Source organism: Rhineura floridana, chromosome 1 (genome assembly GCF_030035675.1).
Source record: "Rhineura floridana isolate rRhiFlo1 chromosome 1, rRhiFlo1.hap2, whole genome shotgun sequence".
NCBI classification, from domain to species: Eukaryota; Metazoa; Chordata; class Lepidosauria; order Squamata; family Rhineuridae; genus Rhineura; species Rhineura floridana.
In genome coordinates this window covers 170,406,432-170,419,347 of record NC_084480.1, presented here as the reverse complement: position 1 = coordinate 170,419,347, position 12,916 = coordinate 170,406,432, and the positions used below count along the sequence as shown (strand labels likewise).

The following is a 12,916-nucleotide window of genomic DNA, read 5'->3' as shown; positions in this document are numbered from 1 at the left end:
CCAGTTAGTAAACTTTCAGCTGCATTATGAACTAGCTGTCTGGGCCATCTTGTAAAGCAACTCTACGGTCAACAAATTGCAGTAGACCAGAGTGGAGATTACCAGGACATGGATAGGTGAAACCAGGCTATCCCAGTTTAGGTAGAGTTATATATGTGAGTAGTAAAATATGATCTCCTATCAAATTGTGTAAGCCTGCATACCTCCGGTATGATTTATATCCCTGGTGTCGCCAGGCATTGCACCCCAGCCTACATATCCCAGAAGTTCCACCTCAGAAGGGAGAGGCCAGCAGAGTGGGTCTTTGAATTTGTCAAGCCTCTGTGGGCCAATAAGAAAAGATTTTATTGCCCTGAAAGAAAGCAAGACAACCCCTTCACAGATTGGTCTAAAGTGGTCATGTGACACAACTACAAAGAAACCCTGTTTGCCAGAGACCAATAGAAAGAGTTACAAGTCTAGAGATATCATCCAGCCAGTCAGAAGAAGAGGCTGCCAGATTTGGTATAAGAATCCATTTTGCTTGCCCAGAGAGGAGAAAACATTGCGGCAACCAGCACCACTTTGAGACGTGGGGGTTTCTGCCCCCCAACAGCCTTGAACCTTCATCCAAAAGTGTAGATTGCAGCCAGATGATACCTAGGAGCTTTTCATTTCCCCTGTTCAAGCTACAGAGGAAAAAATAGAGCTTGAAAAATTATATGGTCAGAAGAATTTAAATGGAGGTATGGAAATAATTGCTAAAGAAGGAATCCCACAGGTAAGAGTGTTCTTTTGACTAGTTTTTTTTTTTAAAGTATGCATAGGAAGGTGGCTCTATGCTATTTTGACAAAGTTAATTACTAAACTGTTCCTTTTTCATACACAAGCATGTGTTCTGTAATGGTGACTTGGAGAATTATGCAATGTCTATACAGATGTGTCTGCTGCAAGGACCCTCCCTTGGTGCCAACATTGTCAGCTGATGGGCATCAGCCAAAGACATTTTTGCTCTCCCAGGCATTTAGACCTTGATCTGGTTTGACTTATGGCCTGTTATTGGTGGTCTTCTTTTAGTAGGGTGGAGAAGGATATTTTCCTTATTATTGACTGTTGGTGGATGAACACTTTTAGAATTATGTATGGTTTTATTGTTTTTGTATATTGTATACGGCACTGTTTATATGGTATCTTGTATTTTTAACTTACTGTAGGTTGCTTTGAGACTTTTCTGTAGCTTGGGTTATTGCTCTTTTAACTGACCATTATTTTATTTTTCTTCAACTCTTCTTCTTGCCCCCAATTGTCAAAACTGAGAACAGACATCTTCCTTTCTGATTGATTGTCCTCAAAGATGTTCTTTTTCTTTTGTATCAAATTCCCTCCTGCAGGAGAACTGGGGCAACAATGTGTTTAAAGAACTGTATTTTGAATATCTTGATTTTTGTTTCTAAATGTTATGTGTACGTGCTAGTAAACTGAGTAAATATATATATTATATTGTAATACAGTAGAATTTTGTTATAATGTGGAGGTTGGGGGACAAATAATGCATCTGTGGTCTAGGGCTTCCACGTTACAATGAAAACTGCAAAGCCAGTGAATATTTGTTCCTAGAGATGCAAAAAAACCATTGCTGCTGCAAAACTGAGCAGGAAGGAAGAAGCAGAGAGGGAAAGTTAAAAAAACAAACACCTCCACAGACAGTAACCTAAGAACTTGAAGAAAGCTCAAGAGATAAGTATCCCTTAGGAGAAAAGCACCAGGAAGGAAAAGGGCAAGAGGGAGAGAGATATCAGGATTTTTTTAAAAAAAGAACGCTGAGAGGAAAAAAAGACTCAGAAACATCCAGGGGAAGCAAACAAAAGACCCACCAAGGACAAGGAGCACAGAGGATGAAAAAAGGATATACAGTATTTTCTTTGGTGGACATGGTTAGACCTGTAGTATATCTGATTCTATAGTACATTGAGTTGCGTTATAGCAAGATTGTACTGTATGTTGTTGTTCTTAACTTTTATATTGCAACTGGAACATGCTCTTGTAGCCCCATGGAACCTGAGGCCGATGTAGGAACTTTGGGGTTTGAGAAGAGTATGTGGGGAATGACTGGCAGCTTGAAAGGGAGCAGAGAGAACAGCTAGATTTCACCACACTGGCTTCTAGGCACACTGGAAAAGGAGTATAGGAGAACAAGGATTCTCTCTGACCAAATGCCAGGGGAGGAAGCCAGACTTTGCCCTGACACAAATGTTTTGTAGATTAAAAGTACAGATACTCATGACCTGACATTTATGGATCAGTAGTAGTGATGGTCATTAGCTAAAGCATTCAACAAATTAACAGGGAATAGGTCTACCCAAACTATTAGATAAAAAAAAAGGTGTCCCTGCACTTACAGTGCGAGTCGTTTCCGACTCTTAGGGTGACATCTTGTGACGTTTACAAGGCAGACCATATATATGGGGTGGGATTGCCAGTTCCATCCCTGGCCTTTCTTTACCCCCCAGCATATGCCGGGTACTCATTTTACCCACCACGGATGGATGGAAGGCTGAGTGGACCTCGACCCCTTTTACTGGAGATTCAACTTCCTCCTTCTGTTGGAATCGAACTCCGGCCGTGAGCAGAGCATATCTCTGAAAACCAGGTTTACGTTATTGATTATGTATCTCCTGTAATGTGATTGGAAGCTTTGAGCATATATATCTTATATGTGAATTTTTTTTCTAATGAAAAAAGGGGAGATCATTCAAGACATTTTGTGTACAGGCACTTGTACTGCATGTTATCAGAGGTGTATGGTGGAGGGAATAGATGTGTATTTGCTTTTCATCACAGGAAGGCAATCACCTGGTAATTACATTAACTTGGGCATTAGTCTCTATCAGGAGAGGTGAATCAGTGACCCTTCAACTGTTGTTGGATTCCCATCAGCTCCATCCAACATGGCCAGTGGTCAGGGATAGTGTGAGCTGTAGTCCAACAGCTGGAGGGACACAGGTTCCCCATCCCTGCTCTATAGTGACATCTTCTAAGAAAGTGTGATTAATGACCAACAATACCCAATATGTGGTGTTTTTTCTGTGCAGGGTTCAAAACGAATATTGAGGTCTCATGAAATTGTGCTGCATTCTACTGAGCATGTAGAGACAGAGCTGGCACTGACATTTTCCCTGCAGGTAATGTAGGAAACCCTATTTTTTCCTACTTGTCTCTTACTGTGAACAGCTTTATATAACACATTGGTTCAAAGTACTTACAAAAAAAAACTGGAACAGGCTAGGTTGTCATGATTTCCAAAAACAGGCTGTTATGGAAGGCTTAGAGTAGGGGCTCCCAAATGTCTTGGGTATGGGGGCACATTTTGTTGTGGTCATCTCAAAAGTCTAATTTCATGGGAGAAAAACTGGTGATGCTCAGAATCCTTCTCTCTCTCAAAAAACAGTAGGTTGTTGTTTCCGACTCTTAGGGTGACGTCTTGCGACGTTTACTAGGCAGACCGTATATATGGGGTGGGATTGCCAGTTCCGTCCCCGGCCTTTTTTTACCCCCCAACATATGCTGGGTACTCATTTTACCGACCACGGATGGACGGAAAGCTGAGTGGACCTCGACCCCTTTTACTGGAGATTCGTCTTCCTCCTTCCGTTGGAATTGAACTCCTGCCATGAGCAGAGCTTCGGCTGCGTTACCACCGCTTACCACTCTGCACCATGGAGGATCACTGGCCAAACATCTACACTCCCTAAAACAAATGAGACGCAGGCAAAAAAAACCAGACAACTCCTCCCAAAAGCAACCCAAACTATCAATTAAAAATAAATAAATGGGAAAGGCTGGTGACCTTGATGGGCACGACATCTGAGGGCTGTGGTGACTAGGGGCTATGAATCCTAGGCATAGAGGATACATTAGTCGGGAAGCTAAACAATAACTCTTTATCTCTTGAACAATACAGGAAACTCTTGACTCCACCTAGGTACTGTCCCACTAAGTGTTTAAACCATATGATGTTATTATCTACACATCTGCCCCCCCCTTTGTCTAAAGAAAGTATAAGTAAATGAAGTTGCTCAGTCCTACTCTTTTGCCTCAGGGGATTTCAGTGGCAGCTGTTGCCTGACTGATTCCATCATGGGCTTCAGGAGCTACAGCATTGAAGCTCGCAGAGATTCTAACAGAGCCAATGAAGCCTGTCCTTGAGGGCCACCTGACACTGCCAGCTCACACACTCAGTGGCTCAATCAATAGAGGTCACCCTCCCATAGCAGTGGCTTTTACAAGGGGAGGGCAAAGGGGATACTCTTCTGCTGCCTTGCATATAATCTATACCTACAATCTTAAAGTGCTTGTATCAGTTTACATAATGACAAATTTAAAACTCCATGCATTTTTAGACATACCATATAATTTATCATTTTAAATATAATACATAAATTACATGCACAAAATATCATAAATATGTCATTTTCAAATATATAAAATATTAGAGATTCTTAAAAAATTAGATTAAGTGAAATATGCTTAATAATAGGGAAGGAAGGAAAGATCCTGATTTTTCTAAGAGTTCCTTATAACAGCACATAATCTATTCAGTGCCTGTTATTTCCAACTTTTTCTTGGTACAGTATATGGAGCAACTGGGTTCCTTTTATTTAAAACGTAGATGTTTAATAAAATTGTTTTTAACTTTATCACACCTAGCTGATCCCATAATTTGCCTCAAAGTCTTGGAATATGGTATTCCTGCTAAGGTGATCATGTACATTGCCTGTATCTGAATTTTTAAAAATAGCTGTGCTGCCTTGTACATAACTAAAGACATAATAATGGTTTGGTTGTTAGGGTAACCTGAAAGACTTCTTTAATGGTGGCAATATCTATTGATCAGTATTTCTTGGCCTTCTGGCATTTCTACTATAAATATGATTTTTTTTAAATTCCCTTTGCTTCTTGTCAGAACTGGCATTTACCCTCTCCTTCCTTACAAACCATCTTGATCTTACAAAGTGTCCAATACCACTGAATTGCCATTCTCCTGTGCATGGAAAGATGATATCAGATGGGTAACTAGCTCCACCTAGTGGTTGAAGGCAAAAGAGTACTGCTGACGTTTTACTGTAGCTCCGTTCCTGGTCTGTGCCTGCTCCGTGCTCAGTTTTCTCTTTTGCCTCACAGAAAGTGGTTGGATTCTCTCTGACTCCGTGATTCAGGCTTGTAGCGTTTTGTTGTTTGGGTCTTCTGTGTGAGTTCGTTCTTGTTCTTTCCCTCAAAGTTTTTCTAATTCCTCTTCCTTCTGTAATAGTTTTAAAAAAATAAATAAAAAAAGGTTATTCTGTCCTTCTTCTAACCTTCCCCCGTGGCGAGGAACAGCCAGCCCCTCCCCGCGGCTCTGGCAGCCGTCGACCTATTCAGACTCCCTCTCTAACTAATTTTGCTGACGTTCCTCCTCGTTCAGCAAGCTACAGCGTCGGCGGCTTCAACCTTAGCGGCAGCCTTCCCAGGGCTCGATACCCAGGCCTACACCCAGTTATTTCTCGCTCTTTACGAGCGGCTTTCGTTTTTACCCGCTCTGTAGCGGGAGAGGAGGTAGACGCGCAGAAGCAATAGAGGGGTAGACGCCGGCCGCTGCTAAACTTCGAGAGTCGCCAGGTCGTTTACTAGCACTGTCAGTCACCAACAGCAACATTTATTAACCCCATAAGTCCCGCAGTGTGTGCCCGCGATGGGGAAAGCCACGCACAAAACGAAACACCTCTCAAAGGGGTTGAAGCCGCCTCCCCGCATGGCATCAACAGGCGCAGTATCAGAGCCCCTTCCCACCTTGGGATTGGAGCAGTCTCATTCCTCAGGGGATCATTCTGAAGTAGCGGTGGCCCGCCCCCCTACCGTCAGGCACGAGGTGGCTGAGGCTCAGATTCTGGCGGGCAGGGTGGCTACAGAAGGCAGGATATCTGTCCCACATAAGCGAACTTGTAGAGATGGTCAAGCTCCTGTCCACCATACAAGGGACCAGAGAGACCTGGAACCCCTGTCCGATGACGAAGGCAGCCAGCCCCAACCTCCCTTAGATGCTATTTTTTCTACTACCTCCTCTCCTGAGGCCTTTACTGGGTTTTTGGATGAACCAATCCCTGTTCAACAGGTTCAGTCTGCTGAAGGGCACAGGCTCTACTCTTCTCACACTCAGGCTTGCCCTGTTCAGTTACATCTGTCAGCGCATTCAATTCAACAGCTTAAGGAGCAGCTTAGAGAGGCTCTCTTATTGGATCTGGCCAGGGACTTGTCTTCTCAAACTACTTAAGGCTCCCAGCCCTCGAGGTCTCCACTTACAGATCACTTGAGGACAGATCCTCGCCCTCCTCCTGGCCGCTCATCTCCAGATCCCCATGCGGCATCTCAAGGCAGACATCTACAGCTCCCTGACCAGGAGCCTATGGATGCAGAAAATGAATTGATTGTCTTGGATGAGGAGGAATGGAGTGGGGAGTCGGAATCTGAGGAGATTCTATCTACCAGGATATTTCAAGAGGCTCATTTTCTTCCTCTGCTGTGCAAGGCGATGGAAGCCCTTACCCTCACCTCTACAGAGGATCCTCCTACTCCATCCACCTCGAGAGTGTCAGCAGTATGTTCGGATCCAAAACCTAGGTCGAGAGTGTTGAAGCTTCCTTCTCTTCTCCCGAAGGTGCTCAAATCAGAATTCGACATTCCTTTACAATTCAAAAACTCAGTTTCCATCGCCAACAAATATTATACACTAGAACAACCGCTCATGGATCAGTTGCCTATAGTCAATCTCCTGAACCCATCTTTGAACCCGAAAGACTCAGATGCTCACCTCAAGGATGCCACTGAGCGTAAGATGGACCAGGGGCTTAGAAGAGTGCACAAGGCTAGTGTGCTATCAATCAGGGCAGCAGCAGCCTCCTCGGTATTTGCTCGAGCTTCCCTTCTCTGGTTGGAGGACCTGCTGGATGACCCACAGCAAGACCCAACCCGAGTGCGCAAATCTCTGCGGAAGGTCTCTCGGGTGGTTACCTTCATGGCAGACGCGTCCATGGATGCTATGCAGTTCGCAGCAAGGTCACTGACGGCAGGGGTCTTCACGCGAAGGACCCTTTGGCTTCGTCACTGGGAAGCAGACCCTGCAGCTCGCTCGAACCTTGCCTCGGAACCCTACGTGGGAGGCAAATTATTCGGGGACACCGCCCTCGCGCATGTCTTGGAAACTAAGGAAAAGAAAAAGTCCATGCCATCCACCAGGAAAAGGGATGACGGCAGAGCCTTTCATCGGTCATTCTATCCATATTTCTTGTCGCACTCCTTTCGGGGCTCACATTCCTTTGGAAGACAGAAGGATGCCCGCTCCAGCCGTCCCTTCTGGAATAGACAGCGCAGCCAGCTTAAGTCCCAACAACACTTTTCGGGTCGCTCCAGATTCACATCCCAGTCGCGTGGAAACAGAGGTCAGTTCTGACGCCTCCGCCTCGCCGGTGGGTGGCCGTCTCCAACAGTTTGCTCACCGATGGAAGGACTTGTCCTCTGATCGGTGGGTCCTACACACTCTTCGATACGGCCTTCGCCTGGAATTTTCTTCCACCCCTCCGGCGAGATTCATTCCATCCCCTCTATCAACGAATCCACACAAGAGGGACAAAGTTTTACGGTCAGTTTCCCATCTTCTGCACATGGCAGCCATCGAGAAAGTTCCTCCAGGAGAGAGGTTCCTGGGAAGTTACTCTCTGTTCTTCACCGTCGGGGAAAAAAGACGGTTCGTCCAGGCCTGCGTTAGACCTTGAGTCTAAACTGCTTCATAAAATACCGCAAGTTTCGTATGGACACCTTGCTTTCAATCAAGGAAGCGCTGAGGATAGGGGACTTCCTCTCCTCTATCGACCTGAAGGAGGCATACCTTCACATACCAATCTTTCCCCCTCACAGAAGGTACCTCCGCTTTGCGGTGGGACAAGACCATTATCAATTCAAGGCCATGCCCTTTGGCCTGTCGTCTGCTCCCAGGGTGTTCACAAAGATCGTGGTTGTCCTGGTGGCACACCTCAGGACTCTGGGGATTCATATATTTCCTTATCTGGACGATTTTCTGATCCGCTCACCATCATTGCACAAGGCATGGGAAGACCTCCATGTCACCCTGGCCTGTCTAAAGGACCATGGCTTCCTGATCAACGAAGCCAAAAGCCATCTCTTTCCGTCCAACCGCATTACACATTTGGGAGCGACTATAGACTCTCTACACGGCCTCCTCACTTTGTCCCAAGACAGAGTCAGCAAGATTCGACAAGTAACATTGGATATCCTATCATCCCCCCGCCGGACCTGATGAAATTGGCAACGCTTCTCGGCTTGATGGTGTCCACGTTCCAAATGACGCCTTGGGCACGTCATCACTTCCGCACACTTCAGTGGGCACTTCTGCCCTTCCAATCCGACATAGTGTCCAGACATCACCGCAGGATAACTCTGTCACCACAGGTTCGACAGTCACTGTTTTGGTGGACCCACGAATTCAACCTAATGAGAGGCGTTCCCTTCCAGGATCCACCGCACACCCTGATAACATCAGATGCCAGCTTATCAGGTTGGGGAGCCATATGCGACAGGCAGGTGGTTCAAGGCACATGGTCGCCTCAGGAATCCACTCTGTCGATCAACCTGCTCGAACTGCGTGCAGTTCGTCTGGCCCTCAGGCACTTCGCAACCTCCAGATAGTTGGGAGCGGTGCTGGTCAGAACAGACAACGTGTCGGCCAAATCTTATTTGAACCGTCGGGGGCACACGCTCCCTCCTTCTTCAGAAGCAAGCCTTTCTCCTCTTCCAGTGGGCAGAGAACAATGTCGACTCGATAGTGGCAGAATATCTCAAGGGGGAGGACAACAGCCAAGCGGACTGGCTCAGTCGGGAAAAGCTACTTCAAGGGGAATGGAGTCTTCACCCAGAGGCCTTGCATCAGATAGTGAAACGTTTTGGCCACATTCATGTGGACCTCTTTGCCACCAGGCACAATCAACAGGTGAAGAGGTTCTTCTCCCGGTATGTGACACCAGGCGCGGAGGGAACAGACGCCTTAACTTCCCGGTGGCCTCCGGGCAGACTGTATGCCTTTCCTCCGATTCCAGTTATTCCTAGGGTGATCAAAAAGCTTCGGGCCGAGAGATTGGCAATTCTATTAGTGGCTCCATGGTGGCCACGGAGACCTTGGTTTCCAGCCCTTCTCGACCTGTCGGTGGAACCACCATGGCAGATTCCAGTGCGAAGGGACCTACTCTCTCAGGGACAGCTCCGGCACCCGGATCCAGAGTGGTGGGCGCTTCATGTATGGAACTTGAACGGAGGAGACTCTTGAAAAAAGGCATCTCTCCCCAAGTGTTGGAAACTATGATGGCTTCTAGACGCCCTTCCACGCTCAGAATTTATGAGAGCACATGGAAGGCCTTCTCATCCTGGTCACGTCAGAAAGGAATTCTTCCTCGGAAGGTGGGGGTCAACCAGATCTTGTGTTTTCTACAAGACGGCTTATCTTTGGGTCTCAGACCAAATACCCTGAAGCGCCAAGTTTCGGCCTTGTCGGCAATCCTCTCCAGATCTCTGGATAATCCGATCGGATCTCACCCTTTCGTCAAACGTTTCCTCAGGGGTGCGACGATAACAGCACCACCTACGGTGCACCGCTACCCAACTTGGGATTTACATAAAGTTTTGTCAGCCCTTCAAAGACCTCCATTTGAACCTCTGAGTCAGGTTTCCCTCCGTCTTCTCTCCTTTAAGGTCTTGTTTCTCGTGGCCATCACTTCGGCCCGTAGAGTGTCTGAGTTGAATGCCCTATCCGTCCATAAATTTTTTTGTATATTTCATAAGGATAGAGTAGTCCTACGTACTGTTCCTTCCTTTCATCCCAAAGTGTTGTCTACCTTCCATTGCCAGCAAGAGCTGGAATTGCCGTCCTTTTGTCCGAATCCTGTCCACGCTTTAGAGAAAGCCTGGCACTCTCTTGATGTGCGAAGAGCACTTAAAGTTTATATTTCCAAGACAAAGCCAATTCGGAAAACAGATAATTTGTTTGTCTCTTTCCACCCTACCTCCCTAGGGAATAAGGTGTCCACGTCCACACTAGCCAGGTGGATTAAGGCATGCATATCATTAGCTTATGCCTCTCTAAGATTAGCTCATCCTACCGGAATAGTAGCTCACTCTACCAGAGCAGCGGCCACATCAGCGGCCTTTTCCCGTAATGCCCCTCTCGCAGAGATTTGTAGAGCAGCCACATGGTCCACTCCCAATATGTTCATTAAACATTATAAAATAGACTCCTATGCTTCATCGGAGGCAGCCTTTGGGAGGAGGGTGCTACAGCACATCCTCAAGGATCATTCGTGACCACAGTCCAGCAGTATTCCCACCCTCCATGGGTCAGCTTTGGTATGTCCCATCTGATATCATCTTTCCATGCACAGGAGAAGAGACATTTGGTCTTACTGTGAAATCGGTCTTCTCTGTGCATGTCAAAGATGATATCAGGGCCACTCCCTATGAGGGCTGGGCTGCCTTTATAAGCACGGTTAGTCCTGGAGCAGAGAGTGTATGAGTACTGTTGTCTTGTCTTGTTTGTGGCATCTATTGGCCTGATTTGGTGGGCTTGTCATCGTAAACTGAGCACGGAGCAGGCACAGACCAGGAACGGAGCTACAGTAAAACGTCAGCAGTACTCTTTTGCCTTCAACCACTAGGTGGAGCTAGTTACCCATCTGATATCATCTTTGACATGCACAGAGAAGACCGATTTCACGGTAAGACCAAATGTCTCTTTTGATACAATTCTTAACATTTGTTACATAAATATTTGAGCCTTTCCTGAACAAAAACTCCCACGCTTCTTTCGGCATTTCCTTCTGTATATTGTATCTCTGTCCCATTTTTTCCATATAACTTTCTGTTAAAGGTTCACAAATTAAAGGTCCTCAGAGTTCAATCAGTTTTCTTTAATCAAAGGAAAGCCATGAATTCTTATCCTTGGACCCCTCCTGGAAAGTTTATCGTTGTATACAAACAAATTCCTGGCTTCCTGTTACCCTAAACAAACCTTCCCATTGAGTTTAATTGCATCCTTCTGCAATATTTCCACTGGCAAGATATTATCCTCCTAATCCTTCTTTGGCTCTAAAGCCCCCAACCTCCCAAATTCCTCACCTTCTTCAGCGTTGTCTCCACACGTGCATCTCTTTTTCACACTCTGGCTTTTTGCTCACAGTGGCGGCTCACACTTGCCCAACAGCCTCTGAGCTCTGAGTCTAGCCCTCCTTTTATGCTGGTTCCTTCTGGCTCACCCAGTTATGCAGCTGCTTCAGATCCCCCACACTATTCTTTTCCTTAACAATATTTCTTTATCAATATTTGACAAAAGTTTGGAAAACCACAGTTTCATTCTTTTCCAACTATTCTTCAGTATTTTTGTTTAGTTCATTGCTAAATAAAATTACAAGCCTGACTTTTAAAAAATATTTTGGCATCTGACGCTGCTATTTTCCCTACTGGTGTCCAGCCAGCTAGATAGGTGAGTGGTAGGCAAGCACAGTTATTATCTGCTGCTACTACTAATACTATTCATTAAAGTTGTATCCTGCTGTTCCTCCCAAAGGACCTAAGGGTGGCAAACCTACTGATATCTGTATCTATATATGTGTGTGTGTGTAATAAATAAATAAATATCCCACCCTTCCTCTCAGAAGGAGCCCAAGGTGGCAAACAAGAACATTAAAAACCACTCTAAATCATCTTAAAAACAAAATATTTTAAAACATGTTAAAACAAAGCATCTTTAAAAACATTAAAACAAAGAATTTAAAAACTTCTAAAACCATGAGATGTGGTTTGGAGTTGTTGGGCCAATGAGAACAGTGGAGTAGCAAAAGGGCAGGCTAAGCCACTTCAGCACGTCCTTTTCTTCTCTCATTGGCCCTGTAACCCAAATGTGGCATCTGGTTGGCTGAGCTTGCTATGATAATTTTTTTAAAAAAATGGCAGGCAGCTAGAGTCTTGGCGTATTTTCATGGTCATTTGGGGGCCCCTCTGGGCTGCGTGGGATCTCCTGACCAGCACCTGGTTGTCCGGCCCTAGCAGTACTATTGTTGCCTTGCTTCCAAGGACATCAGAGGTAGCTGTTGTCTAGTATAACACTAGGGAAGAACAAGGGCAGGAAATGCTATCTGAATAAACATGGTTCCATGTGGATACTATGTAATTTCTCTTCTGTACTATATTTGCATATGATTTTATTTTGAGAATCTTTCGTGAGCTGCTGTGAAAGCCTTGGGAGGCTATAAAGAGGGATATACAGTAAGTATTAGCCTTGATGGAGTACAAAGAAAGATTTAAATAAGTAAATCAGCATGGTTGACACATTATGTAACTATCTTAAATATTTTTCTTATAATTCACTGCAATCACAAAATCTGAACCTTGATTATATCTTCCCACATCTCAGTGTTTTCATTTGGTAAAGCATTACTCCATGAGTTTTACCATATTTGTATATTTTGGTATAATTTCCTTTTCTTGTATATTTTGTTCTGAAATTTTACATACATTCAGTAGTAAAAAAAATTGGTTTCAGTAATATACTTGTCATGGTCTCCTGCCCCCACAGGGCATGGATACCATGCTTCAGACCCAATTCCCACCCTTAGGGCAATTGATCTGGAACCCAACCACCAAATTCTCCTTGCCAACGCTGTGGAAACCAACACCAACCCTGCAAGGTAGAAGATAGGCTGCCACCACCCCTTCACTGGTTCAATTAGGGGAACTCGGAGCCCAGAAGTAGGTAAACCAAGGTTCTATACGACAAGAGCAAAACTTACACTCCTTGTCCAGAAACCTCTGGTAAAACCCCAAAATATACTTAGGCTAAACTTCT

At 45.2% G+C, this 12,916-nt stretch overlaps 1 protein-coding gene across 1 annotated transcript in view; it reads left to right on the top strand.

Annotated features, from left to right (window-relative positions):
- Positions 1–12,916, top strand: part of PACS2 (phosphofurin acidic cluster sorting protein 2) — a 219,935-nt gene that overhangs the window by 28,680 nt on the left and 178,339 nt on the right. Inside the window, 1 exon segment of the mRNA XM_061585566.1 lies at positions 3,072–3,161. Coding sequence (XP_061441550.1) covers positions 3,072–3,161 — 90 coding nt within the window.